Source organism: Danaus plexippus, chromosome Z, assembly GCF_018135715.1.
Source record: "Danaus plexippus chromosome Z, MEX_DaPlex, whole genome shotgun sequence".
Taxonomy (NCBI): Eukaryota; Metazoa; Arthropoda; class Insecta; order Lepidoptera; family Nymphalidae; genus Danaus; species Danaus plexippus.
In genome coordinates, this window is record NC_083559.1 from 1,253,915 (window position 1) to 1,280,088 (window position 26,174).

At 30.4% G+C, this 26,174-nt stretch overlaps 1 protein-coding gene across 1 annotated transcript; it reads left to right on the forward strand.

Annotated features, from left to right (window-relative positions):
- Positions 1–2,948: 2,948 nt before the first annotated feature.
- Positions 2,949–26,174, forward strand: LOC116777393 (dipeptidase 1-like). The gene is made up of 12 exons (XM_032670913.2): positions 2,949–3,088; positions 13,223–13,267; positions 16,879–17,020; positions 17,174–17,330; positions 18,868–19,000; positions 19,074–19,230; positions 19,714–19,768; positions 20,787–20,963; positions 22,823–22,907; positions 23,144–23,219; positions 23,414–23,552; positions 23,625–26,174. The coding sequence occupies exons 1-12, from the start codon at positions 3,049–3,051 to the stop codon at positions 23,730–23,732; spliced, it is 1,314 nt and encodes a 437-aa protein (XP_032526804.2). The 5' UTR covers positions 2,949–3,048; the 3' UTR covers positions 23,733–26,174.

Consider the following 26,174-nt stretch of genomic DNA (forward strand, 5'->3'; position numbering starts at 1 on the left):
ACAGGAATTATCAAAAATACACATATCTAAAATAAACTTAATTTAATTACTTGTTTTCGGAAACAAAATCAATTTCCATGTTTCTTACAAAATTACATAAAAAGGATACGATTATTGTCTATCTGACTACCCATTGCTGCCAACCTCCTAAATAATAATTTTTCTTTGTGATTTTGCACTTTAACATTAAAACAAAGAAAGTCAAGCGTTAACATATGTTTAGCATAAAGCAAATCACGGAGCCCTTGCGTAACAGAAATGTCAGGACCGTTACATATAATGTCATGTAGTGACATACATTAGTGGTGTTTTTAAATTTGATGAAAACGCGAGACGTGTCTCCAGCCTTTGACAGGTACGTCGTGGAAAGCCTGTGAATCTGGCGAGCTCCCTCTCATATCCTTCAACGTTTGCTGGCTGACATTGTGAGGATACTTACAAATTAGGCCAACCAGACGTAGCGTTAGATTCCTTTTATCTAAATGGGTATATTTCACAGAATGTAGAGCACAATATGCAGCTTTAAAAAACATTTTAGTCTCCTAGCCTTCTTAATATGATAATAACAAAAATAGATTCTCTTATATGAAACGGATATTGTTTTATTCCTATGTATTATTTTATATCACATATCATGTAATATAATTATTGAGTTATAAAGTAATTGACATTAACGGTCACGATCTATTTGATAATAACATTAAATTTACAATTAGTAAATATAAACGTGTATACATTTATTGCAATGCAATACACGCTATAACAAATGCACACGTATGTTAGTAAGGACAATAGTTTCGGGAATACCGTCAGACTTGACATTTGTTTGCGCACCATAACGTAGCTATTGTAGGAATGAAGAAGCATTTCAGTTTAAAAATGTCCCAGAGTCATTACAATAATATTTTCAAAATTAAATATCTTTTACTCATGTCACAAATTAAATTGGCAAGCTTTTTCACTTTAACGAAATCTGATTACATTAAAGCGAAAAACTTTATCAAATACATAAAGAATATGTAAATATTGTATGTAATTTAAGGTTTTTTTCATCATACTTTGTGACTGTAATTTTTTTCTTAAAGAAAAAGTGATTTATATTTGAAGTAATGCCAAAATCACTGACATAGATAATAAAGTATTACTTTTTAAAGGCTTCGAAACACTTACATCTTTTAGTCTTGAAAAGATTGTCAGCACACTATTCAAATATTAAATGTACCATCGGGTTGTGAAGTTAATTCAAGCGCGAAGACAATTAAATAAGCAAATGCACTTTCTCAGGAATTGATTAATTACTTACAACTCCATTACAGTTTTCCAAAGAGTAATATATCATTTAAATATACATTGTTTGTTATTGTATCAAAATACCACTGATATGACACTGATAACCGGGAAACATTTAAGTGTAAATGAAAAGAAACCTAAAATATACATACATAAATGCAATCGACATCATAGAACGGACTTCGCCTTAATTAATTGTAAACTCTGAAGGGCAACAGTTTAGAATATTCTTCGTCACGTATCTCGTCGACATCTTAAGCTAGGATGTGGGTCGCATCTGAAGTATCAATTCCACTGGATAACAACAATATTGAAATTCTTGGTTAGTAAGTAAAGACATCGTAAGCTTATTACGTCCACACAGCAACCTTAGAGCAATCAATAACAGGTTTTTCCCAGAAGGAGAGGGACAGGCTAATGGGTTTCAATGCGATATATGTATATATGAACATTTGCGGCCCCATTGTTACCTAGGATTTACAGCCCGTCCTTTGGTAGCGTTATCGCGTTATGATTTTTTTTTTGTATTGTGTTTTTTTCCTCCGAAGTGTTTATTATACTTATTTTTTTTATACTTATTCTATTTATCAATTCTTCTCATATCTTGCATATCAATAATATATATTTTTTAAATAATTTAAACTCACAAACCCGTACGAGTGTAGATAATTTTATATAATTCACTAATCGGTACTGGCGTTTGAAAATTAATGCTTTTTTTTTGCTATTACGTAACAATTTTTTTTTTTGCAAATCGCTGAATAAAAGCGCATGAATGTATACAATTTTGAATTATACTTTTTTTTTATGTGGATAGTTGAAAAGTATCTGGCATTCAGCCAGTTCTATACAATGTTTTGCAGGACATTCTTGATAATAAAATTGATATTCGAAGTACTGGACCTATATAAGCTTAGGAAAATAGATATTCTCAGAAAAAAAAGAACCAGAAGCGGCGAATCGAATCTTATTGTTTGAATTTTGGCACTCGTCCAGTTAGAGAAGTAAGGATTTGACTGAAAATGAAGTCGGAAGCAATCTTGGAATGTCTCATTTCAAATAAAATTTTAAATACTTAAATATTATATAAGTATATACTCTAAGATGTGGGTAAGAAATAAATAAGCAGAAAATATCCTTCTAGCAAAAGATAAAATTTCGATGAAGGATGCTGAAGACAGCTTCGAGGCTTGGAAATATTTTAAGAATTTATGAAGATCCTTAAGATTTGTAGTGCGTTACTTAAAATACGTGCCTAGAAGTTAACCTGCGCACAACTTCTTGAATCAATCAACGTAGTTGAGTCTACCCGGCAATCATCCCTCTGGCCTTTGCGCCTGCGCGAAATATAGTGTTGTACCACAAATCACCGTACATATTTTTGTAAATGGTACAACACTATTGGAATCAAATTTTCCAGACATGATGTTGATATACTTAAAATTCCTTTCAATCTAGATGCTTCGAAATAAATAAAAAATTTAAATATTCGTTGAAATGTTTTTTGATTTTATCTATACCTAAATTTGATGATTGTTATTATGTTAATAGGAAAGAAACGACATTATCGAGTATTTTCATTGTCATTGTGAGTTCACTGGGAGCATTATTGTTTTGTTGATAATTTATCGATAGTCAGGTCAAATGGCGGGTCCTTTCCGTGGGGCATCACTGTTCGTCGTCAGAATCCCGCGGAAGACAGACGCTTGGCGGCTTGACAGTATCCGCGCTCCACTAGTTTGAGACACACGTTTCGAAATGTCACTCGCGAATAACGGCGTTCGCAAACACGACCACGGTATGTATGAACTTATATTCATAAAACTTTTATGTATATTTAATTACATATTTGCTGAAAGATCGGCATATTTTTTTTCTTTTATCACAGAACTGAACAAGTAGCTAAGAAATCGTAATGTATTTTGGTAATCTGTTTTAAATGCGGCGTACACTTGTAACCTTTTTTTAATGTATATTGTAGAATTTTGGGCTACATTAATAATATATAATAATACTTATTAAATAATGATATCATAATTTCTATAAATAAATAAAATAAAAAAATACTATTAATTTTAATTTCGTTCTTAATAATTTAATTTATTATTTTTAAACAAAAGGTACACTAAGTAAAATAATAATAATAATAATAAAAACATCATTGTGTGCATCGTTTCTTGAATAGCGATTTGTATAAAGTATAATATACATACGAGGGACTGGCACAATAGTCTATTGTTCATTTATGTAGCCTTGGTGTCAATAATGTTATGTGTAACCGGCTCTATAGTGTTAGGTGTGTGTAATTGATTTAACAAAACAAAAATCAACACATGTCTTATTCAACGACAGTGCGATAAGAGATTCAAGTATATGTTCATTTTACAAGTATTTTTAATTTAATTATTCAACAGGAAATAATCTATCTATTTAACTGCAAATTAATATATATATATATATATATATATATATAGGTATATATTTAGACATAACATTTTTATCTTTACGTACCGTCTACCAAAACATGCTTACAAACCTCTGTTTGTAGTCTTATAAAAAAAGACAGATTTGATTAGTTTGATTTCGTTATTATATTAGCGAAAGAATAATGTCAAAAATTATAACTTTTCGCATATAAAATTGTATAATTAATGAAAGAAAAAAAAAAATTTATCTTAACAAGCCAATATAAATTTAATAAAACATTAGTTTTTGTTCTACGTGCTATAAAAACATGAACTTTATTGAGCTAGTTAGGGAATATTGTTTATACCATTAATATGTACTATTAATGGTATAAACAATTTTTCGTTCATTTTCATATTTTAGAATTATCTTACAGCTACATTTGTAACTATTACAAATTTATGTTTGGATTGAACTTTTTGGTTTAAAATTCTCGTTAAATCGATAGATAAATGACAATATCACAAACAAGATAGAAAAAAAATGCGTGAAGTAGTCCCTATTAAAACTGTTCATGAAAACTTTTCTGAATAAGATAAACGAAAGAATACATTTGCAGAATATGAATTCAACTTCTAACAATCTTTTTTAAAGTTCCCATCCAAATGTGAAGCTGTGATTCAGTGGACAACTGAAACCTGTTTTAGAAATTGCAGTGGAAGCAAAAATTTTTGTATCGTTATAAACAGTTACAATAAATTACTGACGAAAATACTCTTCAGTCGTTCGATATAGACCACAGCAAAATACCGCTATATCTTTAATTCAAAACATCTGGGCAGCTCTTTTATATATCTTTTTAAATTTTGATAAAAACATTCGCGTTTATCACTTACGCTCAGCGGGTTCTCGGGAGAGAGATCGAAATAGAGGGATGTGAGAATTGAATTTTTAACAAAACCAAGCAATATTTTTAAAATCTATTGTAATACTGCTCTTGATTTGTGTAAAACATATTTTCTGATCATGATCATCAAAAAAAAAATTTAATTTGGAACCCTATTATTATAATAACAGTGATTATTACAGCAGAAAAATTAGGACAGAATATTTTAATGTTTTAAAACTATAGATTTGTGCCTGGCGCTTGGATAAAATGTTCCATTTAATTTTCAAAATGCAATAAAGGTTTCGTGACCGACGTAATATCGTAGTATTGTAAATGCTTTTTTGTTTTTAATTACAACCTAAATGTTTTGTCGGGCGGAAGACACAATCGCTGACGTGATTCGTTTGTTTTTTATAAAATTCTGATTACAAAGTTGAATATTTTTTAATACACCGCAGTCCGGCAGTATCAGGCATTACCGCGCGTGATACGTTGGTTAGCGGGCTCGGCTTTAGTTGTAGGGAGAATAATTTCACAACAGACACCAAACATGGTAAATAAACTTCAACAGTTTAAATAACATTAAATAGGTACGTTAACGATGAAAGACAACCGCGTAATATCAACCCAATATACCAATAGCGGCCGGATAAGGTAACTAAAATACGAGATAGGAGTAAAGCAATCAAAATTCGAAGTGATAAAGTAAACGGGTAGTTCGGATGACTGATGAAAGTCTAATCCGCCTCCCCAAAATCTAAATTCCGAGGGCTGTCTGTGGCTTCAATCTTCCAAATCACACAAACGGTAATCTGCTTCAATGTACGCTAGAGACGTTCTGATATTGAAATAGTATATCCCACAGTATATTTTGAATAAATCATTTATAAAATAAAAATAAGTATAACGTATTCTATTATTGTTAAGCTATTTAATGTTATGGTGTAATTTAGTTATTTGTCACTGTCATTAAGTGGGTTTGACGTAAGACAGAGAATTTTCTTTCATTTAATAAATACTACTGTCAAACTCGGATTTACTACGACGTAGGATTATTGTTTTTTTTTTTTTGATATTTTATGTAGACATTGATATATTTTTCTATTTGATTATCTTATTATATCTAATCCTTCTATCTGATTTTTTTTTAACTAATTGATCTCTGAAAAATTGTATTTCACATATAGGGACTAGTTTTGATCACTATGATCGTGGATAACGAGAAGATTACGAGAAAAAAATATAAAATCTTAGATTTACAGGTCTTATCTTAAATAAACCATTAAAGTTAATAAAAATAATTTATATAATCAATACGAACACATCCAGCCATGGTTACATAAATTCTCATTCATTAAAATGTTATTAGAATAGTTTTTTTTAAGCAATGGCTTAATTCGCACTGGAATTGTTCAATATTTTACCAATGTCAACGTTTTTTATTTCTTGGACGAACTATTATCTTGAGTACTGTGTGGCGGAAACACGAATAGATATTTCCAAATAGTGGAGTTTTTCAATATATATATTTTTTAATTTTATTCTATGGCCACAATCGCACTGGAATTTCAATATTTTTGTTCGCGATTGAGTTTAATTCAAACGTGACACTTTTACACGGTGAAGTTACGGGTTTAAATTGAGAGTCTGACGGAACGTGTTTTGTTAGTATTTAGACTGTTAATTTTTATTAACTACAAAAAAAAATATTAAAAGCTTTGTAATTTTATGTACTCACTAGTTGTAGAAAATCTTTTATCTTAAAGAAATATTACATTAATTGTTATTGAAGTGTAACTTCGAACAAGGTCGCATTAAACGTTTGACACTTCTGTTCAGTGGATTAAAGAGAGACAGAGCGAGAGAGAATGTGTGGTGGTGGAACGCATGCGAGAAATCAATTGTGACTTGTCAATAATGTTAATAAGTTTGTTTTAAAGAAACACTAAAAATTTCAGCTCTTCCACGAGTAAGGACTCCACGAACAATTAATTTATTTTAAATACCGTGACATTCGATATATGTATATATATAATTTTAATTTATTAGTTAATATCCAAGACGTTAAACTGATTAAATGGTTAGTTATATATGTATCTTTATCCCTAAAATCACAAAAATAGACGGCAGTTTTACATTTTTAATATATATTGCTAGATACATATACTTTCACGAGTATTCATTTAAATGAAACTAATATTTTTCGGATTACTACTACAAGTTAGTGTTCTCTTAATATATGATAAATGTTCTAAGTGGTTTGATTTGAAAGTGGTGAAAGCTTAGATGCCCTGTAAGAAAATAAGGTTCTATATGAGTGTTTTCTATTTTAGGTAAATGGCGAAATTTGCTGAGCATTTTTATTTTTGGACTTTCCATAAAAGTGGAACTGAATTAAGTATTCTCTACTGGAACCACGTAAATTTCCGACAAGCTTTTGTAGCTTTAAAAATTGAAATTCCTCCAATGAACTGCATACTTTTTTTGCTGTTGATATATTAATAGGGTTTTACGAAAATAAAATAATATAAACAGCTGAAGAACTCGAAGGTGTCAAATAACATCACACACACATTTTTTTTAAGGTTCCTGTATTTATATAGCTGGTTATAAATAAACAGGAAGCAGTAGATGGCAAATGAATAATTTCAGTTGAAGCTTATTTGTTACATTGAATAATTTCAAATTGAAAATGCAAGAGAACGCTTACCCAGACAAACTGTTTCATCTTTTACTTGCACTTAACGCGAAGAAAGTTTGCAGCGAATGAATGGTCGTTTGATGAGTAATGGACGATAGAACTCCTGCGCATACCCTTCAAAATGCATCTTATGGAGTACCTTACGTCTCTTTTTTATTCCTGTTATCGAAATTGATCAGATTGTTTATCCTTACTGTGGACACCAATATTTTTACATATTTTCCCTACAGAGTCCCAATTCATGAGAGGATATTTAATAGCACTTGTCTGAACGTGACAGCAGCACATACATGACCGTACTTATGATTTGTAGGGATAAAGAGTCTATCTCTGGGTGCAATAATGCAATACCCTTGCAAGGACACCAAGTTTTTTGGAAAAGGCAAAAGAATCCTCTCGGTGGTAAAGAGATGAACTATTGTTTTGGCGGTTTTATATTCCACAAGTTTGGCAACATCATTCAGAGAACACCTGAAGTATGAAGTTCAATTGATATAAAAATGGAAATATTGGGTGAAAAAAGAAGTCGCTCTCTTTTTGCCGTATGGGTTAGCCAGAGGATTTATTAAGGACTGAATAGTACTTAAATTTCTGTCGGTCTCTACTGCTTTTGCTAGTTGCGCGGCGTAATGTTTACAAAATGTAAGGGTCATAAAATATTATGCGTTCGGGGTTAGAATTGGTGGGTTGATAAAAAGTTGATTTTTGTAATTACTTTATACCTGAGCATGTAATGGCGAATGATTGTGCTTTTTAGTTTGTTCGTATTCGACCGTTCGCTATAGGTTAATTTTTATTCACCGCATAGAAAAAAAAATATTTTCCAAGAGTTGTTATTGAAAGTATTCAAAATATTAATGTAATAATTAACGCCAATATTTTTTTTTAATTAAAAATTTATTTTAAATATATGTACACTTAACAAAATCTTTTATATGAAACTTCGAACCGTCCTGAAATCCGGAAATAAACGTGCCACTATAGGATCTTGGCCAATGATTAGAAATCGAGAACTGTCTTATCTCTTCTTTATAAATTACAATATGAAAATTTATTCCACAGCTTGGAACACATTTCTGTCAAAATACGAATATTTAAATGAGGTATGTGGAAAGCTTTACGTTGTATTTGATGAAATGTTAAATCCTTTCACAGAAGGGTATGTTTATTCAATACTATTTAACGTAGTTGTTTATAATTTGATACTATATTAAGTAATTAACTGTCATATACGCTCATTATTGTTTAAAACAGACGATAAGAGAACGTGACTTCAATAACTCTTACATTTAATTACATTTACATATATTAAATTATGATAGCTATCAAATATCCTTTAAATATTAGTATATATTAAATTCAAAGTACATTCATTAATTAAATCTATATTGGAATTAAGTAAACGATAGTCAGCTACGTATTTAATCGGTAGCTAGATAAGGAACTGCCTCGCTTCGTGTAGCGTTACGGAGAAATAATCACAACGTGGACTGATGAAAGTCCTAGGCAGTGAGTCGCATAACACGCCTGTGTACCTTTGACGCAACAGGTGGCATAAACGCGATGCATACTTACAATAGACTAACTCTTCAATATAAACGCTATATGCTATTAGAAAAATATTAACTTGTTTTTATTTTAACATTATTTTCGTTTCGCATAACTGAGCAGAATTATTGCGACATACAATCATTAATAACGTACCCGTGGCCGTTCTATTGTTAATTAGACATAAATCAATGAAATTATATCAGGTGGATAAAACTGTTAAAATTTATTTATTTTATATTAATTGATGCTATTTCAAATTTTAAGCCAAATCATATAACTAACAGACTAACTAACTAACTAACGAGACTTTTTGCCTTACAAATTCTCTTTTAAAGGACCCTCCTATTTATTTACTCAATATAATGAAGTATTACAAAACATCTGTTCAAAGAGGGGGTCCATCGACACGTAAATACATGCTATACGCCAATTCTAACAAACTACACAGATAACTATAGAGTTTTTTACTACAAGTCAAGGTCAAGTTACTACAGCTCGAATATGGGCTGGCTCGACCAGGGAAGTAGCATCCTCTTACAGAAGATCGGCGTGGAGTAGCCTTTAATGGCTGCGTTTCGTCTGATGAGTGAGAGAGCCAGTTGCCCTTTCCTTGTTCTCACCCTTTCCTGCTATTTCCACCCCTCCCTTTCCTCAACAACCAAGCTTGGCAACGCATCCGCAAAATCTACGTTGCGTATGTCCATTGGCGACGGTCAGTACTGCCCATCAAGTAGGCCGTCTGCTCGTTTGCCACCTTTCTCATAAAAAAAAGGTTACAAGAAAGCTACGAAACATACTTATATGTATATAATATTAAGAATTACATAATTATAACTTATAACTTATACCTAATGCTAAATGAAAGCAGAAAGTTAGTATAGCAATGTCATTCTATTTATTGTGGTATCACGAATTTTCTAGTCTCATGGCCAGTTGTTCGTCTCATGGAGTCGGCAACGTCACTCATTATATGATATTTTATCCATACAATGGTGTTGTCCCGACGATTTTCGGTAAATTTTTCATATGTTTCTCCTACGTAACACGTTAATTTATTTTCAATATAATGCAGGAATAACGCTCTCTTACTGTTAAATGATAAAGTTGGCCTAATACTACGATTGGCATCAATGCACTCAGCTTTGACTTAATTTCCGTAAAATGTGTTTGTTTTCTTAGCTTTTAAAGACACATTTCCAACACAAATGAACAAGACATTTTAAGTTTTATACCTTTTTTTACAGTATTAAAATATAATTTGGCTAATAGTATAAAAATATGCGAATACATGTATTCAATATTTTTATTTTTTTTATTCCCTTGTAACTCGCCAATCACCCAAACACAACAAATCGAATTTGTGGTTATAGAGGGGACGAATTGTGTTACTAAATTGTTAAACGCTAGCGGGAGCGGATGTTATATGTATATTCGAGTTTGTAAAACAATATTTTTGTTACATTAATAAAATCACTATTCGCAAAGACGCGATAGAAGTTGAATCATAAACATAAATGTTAATGGAATATTTGATATTCCATATTAATAGTATAATTAATTGTATTTAATCGATGATGAGTCGAAAAATCGAAGCAGAATGGACTTTATTAAGTACATTCTGTAACGAAACGCAACTAGTAGCATAAGAATCGGAAGAACACAATGTATTGATTTTTTAATAATATATACCGATTCGGAAAGAAATTTCATCTAAATTGTAATAAATAATAAACATCCTTAAATGTCTTGACTATATTAATAAACAATAACAATCTTCATTTCTTATAATGAAAAAAAAAAACAAAGTTCGAAATCCGTAATAATCGGAAATATTGAAAATATAAAAATCGTTTATTTTAAAAACTAATCATGCGCAGATATAATTTGAATTTATTATTTTCAAAGAACTTATATAATTTTAACTTAATTCAAAATTTTATATTAAAACAATAGGTTGTTACAATAAACAATGTTAGCAACCTAGGTTACTGGGCAACCCGACGTTATTTATATTTGCGAACCTAGCAAATAAATGGGAGCACCTAAGTTTATTTTGTTATAATATGTCACGGGAATTAGACAGGTTTTATCGTCGACAGCTACATGCCATATCTTGACACACCCAACAAATCATCGTAAATTTTTTGCCACATTCTACAAATCCTTTATAAATTATACACATGTGGCCTTATTTATTATCACCTTGCTTTATTTATAAAACTTTAATAGCAAATTTTCGTGTAGTTTTTTTTCCGCCTCCTTACAGACAGTCTTGGCAAACCACACTGCTAAGTAGTTAACTTTAGGAGATAGACATACGTTGGATATTCAATCAGCTTTGGTTTGTGGTTGAGGTTCCAACCTATTCTATCCTTGATTGAAGCCTTAAATAAAATGTAACGTAAGTTTATGTTATTTTATATGTTGATAAATGTAAGTCTATAAAAAGTCTATCCATGTGGAGTAGCTTTTCGATATTGAAAATTTTCAATTACCTTACATTCGTTTGCCTTTTTGCTAGAATAAAATTTTATGTTCATGATAAATAAGAAAATCATTTACTTTTTTCATCACATTACTTTTTTTTCAATTAGACATTTTCTATGTTAGATTATGCGGGTAGTTAACATCTTTAATAGTGAGGCTATAAACTATGCCTAAAAATACTTTGCTTCTATTTTAAAAATCTTTAGGGAAATAGCGTAAAGATCTTACAAGAGTTGAATTTTTTTGAAGATATCACATGTAAGAGAGTGAGCTGAGAAGCAAAAGTGCTAAGAAATTAATCATTTGAGCATCGTTTTTCTTGGATTTCATTCATTTTTATCTTCTAAGTTTAGATCATGTCTTCAGAAATTAGGTCAGAGGTAACGACGTGTCAGAAAATCACAAGTGCTCCATTAATATCTTAGAAATAAATAAAAAACTAATACGCTGTAAGTTTGAAGGTGTTACTTTCGCTTTAATTTTTTAAATTAAAAATAGATCAATCACGCCTAATATATAAGACAACAAAAATAGTACAAGGTAGATTTTCTTACAAATGTAGTAATTATGACGCTGTTCGGTAACTTTAATTGTAACGTGGAAATCTGATAACTTGAAAATGTTAACGAATTATTACGGTTATGTAAATTTTTTGAAATAACTCTGTATAAATGATTGTGCTATCTATAATCCTTTTATGTTATGAGGAGACGATTTGTTGTGAGGAGTTTTAAATAAAAGTATGTCATATAAAGTGGGTGTCCGAACTTCAACACTCTGTGGCTTAAAGTATTTATGATCTTAGTCTTGTTGGAGAGGACTTTATTTTAGAGTTTTATGTGTAGCGTTATATAGCTTTGGTACAAGACCAAGTTGAAACATTTATAGAATATCAGTTCGTACTTTTAAATGTTCATCGCTTTTGAGATTTTTAATTTTTAACTCTATTTTAGCTACTTCAATCTATCAAAATGTTAAAATATTCCTATTATTAACTGTTTTCGCAATATATAATGTTTTGAAAATCATTTCTCCTTAACTACAAACTGTCTTTTTAATTTGTTTTACTTATTTAATAGGCTTTATTTAAAAACAAATGATTTGGTTTAAAAACAGTATCTATTCAGACTGAAACGAGGATTAGTATTTGGATATCATGTCCATGATCGATATCCTATTTATATATGAATTTCTAATCCCTAATTTAAAATTTAGAAGAATATTTCACTTCTTAGAATGAAAAGTACAACTAAATATAACAAACGATAACAAATAATGGCATTTTGCAGAACAATGTCGCCACATTGGCGGCGTCGAAAACTCGCCTACAAAGGACATAACTGACGCATACCTACTTCAGAAGACTATTTTACTTATATTTATATCGAATACGTATATGATATGTTTAAAAAAAATAATTTAAACCCTGTGTATTCGTGTAGTCTTTAACTCCAGTATGTATTTGAGAACTCAGAAAAATATTTATTTCAATTGTAATTTACCTTTTTCGATCTTTGACCTATCTGTGGCTGATATGTCAAATTCGTTAGTTTTTTTTCCCGGCCTTCTGTAATTCAACGTTCCACATGGGGACGAAAAGTGAGGCAATGTAATAAAAGTTTGAATTCAACGAAAAAATAATAATAATTTTATTAAATTTTTGGGTGTCATTTATATTATTGTATTTACTAATTAGTTACCTCGTGTTCGTATGATGTAAATAAACAAAGAATATAAACTAATTTGTTAATGCTGTGTTAGAATGCAAACAATGCCTACCAGTCGCTGATTACCTACTGGAGCTGATATTGTAAATTTTCACCTATTTGCTAAGTGTATTTTATAATATAAAGGTTGTATCGAGCTTGATTGATTGATTTTAATATTTTTTGTTACAGTTCGACCGCCCAGGAGGATTAAGTGGCCAAATTTCTTAGCGGGAGGTAAGTAACAAAATTTTATTTACACACAGATACAAATTATATTCATATAGAAATAGCAACATGTAATATAACGTTAGTTACTCCATTCAACGTTATGAGATAGCGTTTAAACCTCTATAAAGGAATTATAAAATTCTAGGCTCTGAACGAAGAATATTTTTGTTTGAAAAGAATACGAATTTAAAGAGATAAAAAACTTAATTCAAGCGTGTATAATTTTTTTAAAGTAAACAATCTATTTCTTTGTAATATAATAGTCTATGTCATATGCAAATTCGATCACAGTTCGCCTGTTTAACAAACCAGTTAGTCTCCTGTGAGAGGAAATTGGTAATTGGCTGTCTTATTAACACAAAGCTGAAGACACGGAATACTAAATAGTATAATTTGCATATCAGATCTGTTTAAAACACTGATAGATACAGAAGGATATATTTTAAAAATTCAGTCACAGCTTTGCTGTCACAGTGTTACACATTTCTTTGTAATTTCAATCAAATATTATGAAATTAAAATTTCCTACATTAATGATGAAGAAAGTTTTTGTCGATCCCTATATTTTTTATATATGTACGTGCTAAAAATAGTTATAAATTATATCTAAGATTTTATCGGGTATTCATATATTCCAGAGTATGGTAGCTCTAGAATAATAAAGAACTCATAGTATATCGAAAAATCTTACTTTTATTTAAGTAATTATAAGTTTTACTAGCTTTCTACTTTATAAGATAATCAGTTATCGCGACTTTCGATTTTCTTTTGAAAAAAATTTTTGAGATTCCTTGAAAAATTTCATTTTTCTTTTGAACAAATTCTGAAAAACCACGTTGTTAGCATATACTTACATGTTACAGATATATATGTATATGTGTATATATATATATATATATATAGAGAGAGAGAGAGAGAGAAAATTGCTAAAATAAGAGTAAATATTCAGATACATTATATAATCTTTCATGTCAATTATTTATAACGTTAATATTACTGTAAAATTTTTACTTCATCGAAATTTCAACGAACATACTAAGGTATACTTGATTTAGGTAATTTAAATAACGTTTTCATATTTATACTATTAATAATTTACAATGCTATGCGATTTGCGATGGACCCGGCACCCTAATCTTCAGATAACTTATATCTTAAAACGGACTTTCTGAAAGTAACTCCTATTAATTGAACATTTAAACGTCTTAACAAGACTATCCAAGAACTTTGTTTCAGAAAATAAGTGTAGACTAGAAGAGTCTCGACCGAGTTGTTTAGTACACCAGGCTATGACTACCAAAAACCGTGTGATAAATATATATTTGTGCAATGTACATTCTATTTAAATGTGCGTCGTATAGTATATGTTATTGGTCATGAATAAGTCATATTGATATGTATTAATTATGAAAAATTCTTTTAGATTCAAAGGTGTTTTGATTCAGTACTTTTTCCGTTTCAGTTTGAGAGCACTCAATTTCTATCTTTCTGTGAAAACCAAATTGATTGGACCGGGAACATTGTTTATATCAAATTGTAATCAAAAGAGGCCCTTTATGTTATTTCATATAATATTACACACAAGTAAGTTTAAAGAAACTAATGAATTTGAAAGAAGTCTAAGATCTTATTAACATAGATGGTCTTTTTATCGTAAACAGTATTGACTACCTAGGAAATAGTTCAAAATAGATAAAATAGAGAGAGACAAAGAGCTTAGAGATTTATTTAAGTCCAACTTGTAGAGAATTTTCTGTTTCGCTAATTGTAGCGTTGTAAGTTTGACTAGCTTACTAAAAAAGTGAATGTCGGTGATTGGGTGGGTGGGTTTCGTTTTAGACTTTCTATTTTTAAAATATTTAAACCTCCATGGCCGATTCATTTGTTTCAATGAATTTCGTCGCCTCCTTGTGTAGTTCTAACCACGTTTGTAAAGTAAATCCGTGACCAAAATATCAGTACGATTACTTACTAGACTTCTCGTTTAAAATACTGCTTTGTTTTAGAATGCTGGTATTCATCAATAAATTCACAGTGAATGAAAACAGATTAGTGATTTGTAAAAAAAAAAACAAAATTTTTTCAAAGTATCGGGTTCTGTAAATACTTTATGAAAAAATGCACATTTTGCGAAAACTTTTTTTAGATTATTCGTTGCCTAGAAAGTGAGGAATTTCAGTTTGTAATGCTGCCAAAAATATATAAATATTTGAAAATATTACTTTGTCCATTTTTTCTATTTGAGTGGATATAATTTTCGCACATTCACCAAAATTTCTATATAGTATTTATGGTAGTTAGATTAGATATTTAAATTTCAACTATTATTATTATTAATCATGTTTATAAGTTTTAATATTCTGATACTACGTGGTCTTTAAACGACACCATTTTTTTTGACTTCTTGTATTTAATTCCTTCAAAATTGAAGAGTTATTTGCTCCTCAATTTTTCTGTATAAAGTAAACAGACTATAAGAAGTCAGCCAGTGTTAATGTTGTTATAAAATTCTTTATTTGATATAAACATTCAAAATTTTAAGATGTCACTGTTACAATCGGATACTAAAATAAATTCTATTTGGTTCTTTCACTCAGATTAAAACAATTGAATCAAATAATTTAAAAAAACACTGAAAGCAAAAGCTTTAAAAAATAATGGCATAATCTTCTTAAAAGAAAGGACAGAGATTATATAAAAACGAGCGGAACATGTTTTCTCCATAAAACTAAAAAGACACATTTAATTTATTTTCATATTTTAAATACTCTTTATAATATTTAAAAGTAAATTGGATGCTCTGCGAATTGAAAGACAGCAAAAACTCTTAATTATTTTTTCCTCATTTATCGCGTGTCGTATTACAGATGACTGCGAAGTAAGGGTAAGAAAAGTGGTAACGCAGCCAAGGCGATGTTGTTAATAATTCAATTCATACACTAAAGCTTAAAAATTAGTTGGTGCTCAGCTTGCTTGGTGCTGCTGCTGTGCTTTAAATCATGAGATAGTGGAAATATCATTATTCCTATTTATTTCTTACGTAACATAATAATTATACTTATATAAATACAAAAACATTATCTGTAAAATGCTTTCTATCACAAAAATTTTTTTTATTGTGGTTTAACAAAAAAAAAATATTAAAATAAATAAAATGGACATCTTTATAAAATACATTCCAATTAAATAAGTTTTAATTAGCGATCCAATGAACTATAATTGGAAAAAAACTCTCCACTACATGGTCTTTACTTTTAGTGACAGTATATAAAGATATATAAGTTACCAATTGACCGCGCTATCATAATTTAATTGATTTGTTGGGTGTTTAAACAAATTAATTGGTGATTATATATAACAATTTTCAAGATTCAATTTATAACAATTAACACGACTTTTTATGTTTGGACAAATAACTCAAATTTTTGAACAATACCAATATACACAATACAATATTTTAGAGTACAATACAGCAATGATAATTAATTTCACGAAATACCTGAGCAATTAGGTTTGAATGGTTGTTGTTATGCTTTTGAAGTGTATTTCATTTATTGGAGTATGTTTATATCATTGGATATAACAGTTACGTGGTTGACTTATCGTTCGTTATACAGTCAGGATGGTGAATCGCAATGAGAGACGTGCTGTGGCCTGCATATTGCTGACGGTGATCGCCGTCGTTGCGGCCGCTTCATATGATCGCGAACGACTTGAGATTGCGAAGCAAATTCTCGAGGAAGTACCTCTCACCGACGGGTATGTGTTAACTTTTAGTACAAATTTAAATATTCCTTACAAACTTCAAATAAATATGCTTGTGATATCTGTTGAATATAACTGTAAGTGTTTTTTTGGTTGTCTATTGAATGATTACAAACATTTTGTTGATGTTGGCTTTAACTTCTTTAGACACAACGATTTGCCCTGGAACATCCGGAAGTTTCTTCGCAATCAAATCAACGATTTCGAACTGGACACCGATTTAACCCAAGTGGAACCTTGGTCCAAATCAAAATATTCACATACCGATCTTCCTAGACTTAGACAGGGCATGGTCGGAGCTCAGGTAATAATGAATATATTTTTTAAACTTCCTTAAGAAGTACTAAAAATATGTACTGCGAACAAAATATGCAAGACATTTTTTCTTTGTTCAACACATTGTTTACGAGGCATTTTGAGATATTTCTCATTAGCAACTTTTTATAGAAACAGAGAAGTGTGCCAAATGTACTAAAAGTGGTGTAAATTTTCATTGTCTTTTTCACGCTCTTACTTGTATTTTACTTCAGAGCTCAATTTCAGTTGTCTACTTTTTTAAAACCGGTCTAATATAAGAAATGTGTTAAGAATAGATCTTCTATAGTTACATATACATCATAGTGTTCACAACCACCCAGAGGTCGTAGGAAAACTGTGAAACTTACTTAGACGTAAATTCTAATAAGATTACATAACTAAAACTTAAAACCTATACCTAAGACCACGTGACCGCCCTGATATTAAGATAGCAATGCCATGTCATTGCTTGTGTGGTGCCTTGATTCTTGTGGTTCTAAGTGCCAGGGGTTGTTTCGAGGACTCAGTCGCGTCTCTCGTTATATGATTTTATTTATGCAACAATTTTGAGCTGGCGATCAACTTGCATTGTTCACTATATTTGGCATATGTAACACAAGTAACAATATCATTATAAAGTTAAAGGTACACTCCATTTTGAAGACGATTCGAGAAGTTTTATTCGTTTTCAACGTATTTTAAACTTCCATTAAACAAATTATTTGTATAGCTGTTTTCCAAATCCTTTTTTTTTATTTCAGCGTCCTAATTACATAAGCTCCGTGAATTCATTTTATGAACGCTGCAAGTCTCGCTTCCTTTGACATAATCGGAGTGTCTTACAGATTATTTTTAAAATTTTCTAATAAAAATCGTGATTTTCGTTACTTCAGAACTAGTTTTCTATTAACGTTTTGTTACTTCGTCAAGAAATTTTCCCAAACAAATTCTAATACGGTTTATTTCTGTAAAATAACCTTTAGCAATTGAGGATATGAAACCTTCAATCTAATTGTTTGATAAATCTTTTTATACAATTTAAATATTTTATTGAAAATAATTTAATTTAGCATAACAATGTACGTAAGACACAGAAGTCTGCAAAACGTTACAGACTTCTGTGTTATGTATATTATTTTGCATGATGTCGTAAAGGGCACTTTTTCTTGTTCTCGTTGTTATCAAGATACATATAGTTACCAAGGCCAATAGTTAAAAAGCAAAAGATAATTGATGATTATGTCTAATACGAACAATTTTGTCATGAGTATGTTTGTTTTCAACTTCAGACATAACTAACCTTTATTGTAGCACCAGTTCCATCAACTTAACGCGCTTTAAAGTCTAACTAAAATGTTATCCTTATTCAAACCCTGGGGAGTAAAAGATTTTTTTTTTAACAACCTATGTAAATGCATACGTACATATTTCTAATACTTTATTGGAGACTTTATTACTGATGAAAATGTCCATTTCTCTCCATAATTATTAATTACATTCAACGTGCAAAGGTGGTTCAATAAAATTTGCTAATTCCTTATCAGTTCTGGTCAGCCTTCGTACCGTGTGCAGCTCAAAATAAGGACGCTGTTCAGTTGACCCTTGAACAGATCGATGTCATTCGTCGCCTGGTAGCCAAATATCCTCACCAGTTTCAACTCGCTACGTCTGTTACTGGTAAATTTCATCTCCTATTAAAATATTATCTGTATATTAAAGTATTTACAATTAATCTTATATATTTTAATAGATATCCTCGAAGCTCATAGTGCTAGACCTCGTAAAATCGCTTCTTTGATCGGCATTGAAGGTGGACACTCTATTGGCAACTCCTTAGGCATTCTTCGCAGCTACTATCAACTCGGAGTACGCTACATGACTCTAACCCATACATGCAACACTCCATGGTAAGAATAAATAATAATAAAAAACGGGCCAGCGAAAAGCAACTGTTGCTCATGACTGACTGAAAGAACTAAAGTGCACTTAAAATTGTAGTACCATTAATATCGATATTTTTTTTGCTCAATCTTTACAATAATTTTTTTTTTCACAACTCATTATTTTCATTACCACTTATTAACAAACATTACATTCGTTTTTTGATAACTAATTAATTATTCATTTATTTATCCATCCATTAATAGCCACAGTAACAAAAACTGACTTACAAGCCAAAAACTCCGGCGATTCGCGTAACTATTCATCATCATAAGAATTACTGTATAATATTATTGACAGCATCATTGTATAGGTGCAGAAATATATAAAACATATGCTTCAAGATATTATTTTTCTGGTCATGTGCAGCGCGAAAAATGCTAGCGAGTATACCAAACGTTGATGACCTAAAGTTTTTAGCATCATTTATCTGTATTGTTATTTCATAGGGCTGATTCTGCCAACGAAGCACCAGTCGCTAACGGACTCACGGAATTTGGAGAGGTGAGTTTGCAAAAATATTGTTTTAAATTAACAGAGGATGGCGGATGTCTGAGTCATTGTTTTAATATGCTATGCGAATTAATGTTGTATAAACAACAAATCAATCGAGTCCAAGGAGGTAACAGCACGACTAAATGTATAATATTATTGTCCAATTCAAATATTCTAAAAGGATTTTCATTTTGGAAATTATAAGTTTATATCAAATTGTGTTCAGAATCAAGAGCGAAGGGGCAATGATGCCTAGGAATACTTGTATATGAACTAGTTAAAAATATGAAGTATCTGAACGAACTTCATAATTTAGTTTCATTTAAATTAAGCTTTATACTAAAATTAGTATTCGTGGAATTGTCAGAATATGATTTCAGAATTCAGAATGTGGATTTTGTAGCAAGTGTTACTTTTATTAATTGTATTGGATTTTTAATAACGTTTCCAGTGATGTTCACTCCACATTAATAATTAAAATAATTCAAAATTAATGTATTTCATAAATTCTATCTCTTTTGCTATATAAATATAAGATCTAAGTTTGAAAATCGAAATTTTAACACTAGTTGTTCAATGAAAAATCCAAAAACCATTAATGCCTCCATTTAGCTCTGTCTCTCTTCGAGGAAGACGTTGTGTGACGACATATGTGTCCTAAAAATAGTTATTTAATTGAACTGAGTAATAAAGCACTTACTCGTGTGACTATTTCCGTTAACTGCAAAACATAAAGTATGCGACGTCAATGTTTTCATATTATTGAGCGACTTTCATGTATCAGATTTTGTACGAATATATATATTTTTGTTAATAAGCCTTATAGTGTATTGCAAATATCCAGGATCCTGAGCTGTGTAACTTTTACAGACCAAAAAAGAAGCTCTGACGAAATAATAATCTGTCTTAATCTATTCTTATTCCAATACTTAACTGTGTAAAATGAGATTTAGTGTTTACAGCGTCATGGTATACGAATTTATTCAGCGAAAAGTAACTGTTTGACATTGGAAGTATTTGTCTACAGAAAGTTGTCCGTGAGATGAACCGTCTTGGCATGCTGATTGATTTATCTCACGTGGGAGAGAACACTACTAGAGCAGCCATACGTCTCTCGAAAGCACCGGTCATTTTCAGTCATTCTTCAGTCTACAGTTTATGTCCTCACAAACGAAATGTCCCCGATGACATCATACAATCCCTGGTAAGTAATGTGTATTTTTATATGATCATAAGTATTAAGATTCTTAGTCTCAGTCCAGCTCTTTAAAATGAAAGTAAGATTTATAATGAGACTGTTGAATACGAAATGGATTAAAAATTAAGGGTTTTAAAGCCTCGTGGAATTGTTACAATCAAACTTGAATCCTCGTTGGTGTTACAGTCGTCATTTAAGTGACTGTAAAATACAAGTAATTAAAAATCAATTGATATTATTATGGTTATATAGTTTGTAGTAAATGTTTGCAAATCGGGTAGGATTGATTTACAATCTGTACTTAGATTTTACCAACTTCCTATATGAAATCTATTCAGTAACTCTTACTGTTTTAATCGCTTTTCCTGCCCTTGTAGCAAAATTCCTCTCATCTAGGAATTTGCCTTAATTTCAGTAGTCACAAAAAACCCCATATGAATGATGTTCCTTTATCTTTATTTTAATAAAATTAGACACTTAATTTTATTGTTTCAGTCGCTTATACTCGAACAAAAAATTATATTTAGTTTGTGAAATAAGAAAGATTTTTTTGAAACAAGAAACGCCTCATCATTGAGGATATGCAATTTGTTTATCTTCAACCTAATAATGTAATAAAATATTATTCTAATATGGCAAAGTGCTCTTAAAGTAACTGAATAGAAATCGCAAACTCGCTTTGTAGACAGAAGAAGTTGGAATGCGCCTCAGGACAAAGACCACGATGACATCTACACTATAAGCTGTTAAAAACAGAGTTGACGTTCAGAAAAATAATCTGGTTTATTTAAATTATTTTCTTACCGGGCACATTTGATTCCATAAGAGGACAGCGATGTCAATAAGCAAGTGACATAGAAAGATTTTAATATTATTTTATGACACTGACAAAGATTACACATTAAATATACATTTGAATATGTAATCCACGTGTGTTTCCTGAAGACATTAATATTTTAGAAAAAACAAAAATGACAACGGTTATTTCTTTGTGTCTCCAAAAAGAGAAACTGTGATTGATAACGTAAAATATCTTTAAATAGAATATAAAAGTATTGTTTTTTTCTCCTCTTTGTTGTCTGTATGTTTATTAGGGTTCTGAAAATTTCGCCAATCTAAGCGTTTAGATTAAATAATTAATAGCACACCTAACTATACGGCATTGCTTTCACCGGCACTATTTGTTACGATAACTAACTACCGAGAAGCTAACGAGTTTCTTGCAGTACTCTCACTGGAATCTACATTTTGAAGTATTGCTAAATTCATTCTATTTTATTTTTTGTAAAATAAAACTTTTACACAGCATATCAAAACTCGATTTACGCATACTGCTTTGATATTAATTTATCACCAATAAGTATTTAATGATATAAATCAGGATAATACAAAACAATTAAATGTATTTTTGAAAAAAAAAACAAAATTCCTATACAAATCTTATATATCTTTAATGTTAAAATTCATAGGATTTATCGGGTTGTACCCCATTTATAACCTGAACATTTGTGTACACAAAATCTTTTACATATCTTCGGGAGAGCGATGGTTGTGATTATCTGTATTGCTATGTAAAACCCACCAATAACTTTGAAACTGAATGAAATTGATGATTAAAATAAAAGTACATAATAATATAAAAATAAACGAATACGTAAATGAAAAGCTTTGAACAGCTATTCGGAAAACAAATTACTCAAGATTACGTCAAAACATAGAAAAGTGATTGAAATATAAATAATTAAAATATTTATGTTAAAAAAAATGTGATTGTTTTACCAAAAGATATTGTTTATACACCGACTGTATATAAATATTGATTGGACATAATTATTATATGTATGTAATTACAAAAATTGTTGCAGAAAGTTAATGGTGGAATTATCATGGTTAACTTTTTTCCTGATTTTGTGAAATGTGCGCCAAACGCTACCATATCCGATGTTGCTGGTGAGTCGAAATTTGTTTTTGTGTAATATTTCGACATATACCTACTCAATACAAAGCCTTGATCGGAAAACATAATTATAATCTTATATAAAATTACATATATATATCCTAAGTACTTACTGTATTAATTAGTAAATATTCATATAAATTAAGGACCGGGCCTCAAGAGATATTAGATTTAAATGATTCCGTCAATAACTCCGGCCGTGTGTATAATACATATAATTCTCTTTTAGAACATTTCCATTACCTGAAGAGGATGATCGGTGCTGATTATGTTGGAGTTGGCGGTGACTTCGACGGCGTTAATAGGTTAGGTCAATTGAACCAAATATGTAATATTTTTTTTTACTCTAACGCAATAAACATTACACCATAATTTATAGGCAAATAATAAAAATATTTAAAAATAAAAACACTTATCTCCAGGAAGTTGTTCAATAAACCTCGCTTTTGTTAAAAATAGTAAACTTGGGGCACAAAATCAATACTTCGGTTGTTTGCAGAGTTCCCCGCGGCTTGGAAGACGTTTCCAAATATCCCGAATTGTTTGCTGAATTACTGCGAAGTGGTCAGTGGAGTGTTCAGGAACTGAAGAACCTTGCCGGCTTGAATATACTACGAGTTATGCGCCAAGTTGAAAAGGTACATAAATTCTTTTATAACCCATCTCATAACATTACTATTGTGAGACGTATTTTGTAATAATCTTTATAGATCCGTGACGACATGCGAACCAATGGCTCCGAGCCTGAGGAACACCCCGATTCTCCTAACGACAACGGCAGCTGCACCAGCAATGCTTTCTATTCAGACGACGTTTAAACGTATCACGCAAAAAGGACTGTAGTTAGATTTATGATAGTTTTATTATACAAAAAGAAAAAAAAACTTTTTATTGCTCACTTCAATTTGGGATTAAATTTACCCTTTTTTTCTATTCTGGTTATATAATTTTTAATAAAATAATTTCGTATTACACGTATATCAACTTTGTATGTCAATGAAATATTAAATGTCATTAATGTCTTTTGGAACTTATTCATGTATTTGATAGTGAAATTAGAAGGTTCCATCAGGAGAGGCATGATATGTTGATATTCAACGTCTTCAATTAGATATTGTGGAAGGATCGAGATGTCTGTTAGGCTAACTCGTTTCAAAATTACTTCGTTTGATTACAATAAGACTTTTTAAAAATCCATAAACTATTAAAGTTTTCATTTTACGAATTAAATACTGTTGTTTAATCAGGTCGTAAGTTGTTTATCGTCTAGAATATCTCTGAAATGAGTTAGCGCATACGCTGTACTCTCTTCTGATCGTTAGTCAGACATAAATTTAATCAATAAGGTAGACGTATGATAGATCTCCACTTTCGCAGCACTCCTTCATCTCTTGATTACCATAATAGGTGTCAGCTTCTATCTGATCTCCTGAAATGGCTCCGGACGCATTCGAATTATCACTTATTTCTATTAACTTATATTTTAACTATCTCAGAACTGAGTAACATAAAAGAAATTAGAGAAAATTGTGAAGATTTTTTATTAAAATCGGAACCGAAAGAGGTTTTAACGTAGTTAGTTAATATCTAATAAAAATAAATAATATTAAATTAATTTTTGTACCTAAATTACTTTGATAGGATTTTGAAAAATATATGCCATAAAAAAAAAATTGGGTGCAATCAACGGAAGCCATTGAATTCCTCCTTTCTTCTTGTGTCTCCGCTTATATTCTTATAACATGTGATGTAAGAGGTAAGTAATAAACCAACATTGTTCCACCGCTGTTATCTAACTATTCGTAAAATAGCAGTGAAGTTTAATTGTTGCTTATCGTAACAATATTGTAACTTATCAAACAGCCAACGGAGGCGAGATACGATTTTTCTATTGTTTGCCTTTTACATCATATAAGTAGTTTGTATTGCTGTGTAGGTTACATGTACAATAAAAGAGTATGTGCTTTTTATTAAAGATCGTTCATATGATTTCTCTTAATTTTCCGTCGGAGTTGACATTATACTTCAATAACATTCTTAAACAAAACGTGTACAACCGAATGTTCTCGTAATACGGAATAGATTCGATTACAAAATAAATAAACGAAATTAGATTGATGCTTGTAATAAAAACAAAAACAAAACATATCCGTGTATCTTATAACCGTTTGTTGTTTGCATCTTATAATAAAATTCGTAAAATAATTAATGACATATATACCGAAATTAATTAAGGGATGATTGTTTGAAATCACTTCTCTCACTTGACATTTTAAAGCCGAATGGCATGATGGGCAATCCGAATATATTTTCGTAATTTCTTTGAATTTTTGATATATGTACTCGTATAACTGTTTTATGTCTATACGACAATAAATAAATCAAATGAAGGTGAAATCCGCTTATTCTCTATCCTTATATCAATTTGTTGTACTAAACACTATTTGAATTCATTAGTTTATTAAATTAATCCATTTTTATGAATGGATTAATACATGAACCTTGTTCCTCTGGTCTCTGTGTAAGTTATATTTTCAGTGCATGCGTTAATGTTATATAATATTGGTACTATTAAAAATTATTGAATAATTTGTTACGTGAACTATTTAAGGAATAAGCGGAGATTAATCTGGATCTTATAAATGAGCTGTGACTCTAACATTATAATGGGGGTAACTATTTATTAGAGATTGACTGAAAAATTTTTCGAACCTATATCTAGCATTACTGTCACGTCTGAAATCTGGCTGTTATTTTGTAATTGGTTTTAAAATGTATATTAATAAACATGTATCGCACGAGCGCACAATATTTTTTATTATAATTTCAACATTTGTTCTTTATGTTAACTAAAGTATGACACGTACATGATATAAATTTTATTTTATATTAATTAATGTAATGTCAAACAATGTCGGGTTTAAAAGTTAAACAATAATATAGTTATATTGTTTACATCATCAAGTCATATAATTCATTCGGTTACTTAAACTTATTCCATTTTATGTCCGAGTGAAGGCGTTTCAGTCGAATAATTCAAGGTACTGGAATTATTGTGTGGATTGCTGAGAATTTAACGGTTTTAAGTAAATGTCTCAAAGATCCGTGTGATTGTGCGCTTGTGTTTGATGAGGTTGTCTGGCGTATTGTCGTCGTGTCGTCAGCTGTAACTTTGAAAGAGCAATACGCCATCCAACAATCTTAAGAGCTCTTTATATTATATGTCATAGACGGAATAAACACAACTGCTCTATACTCAA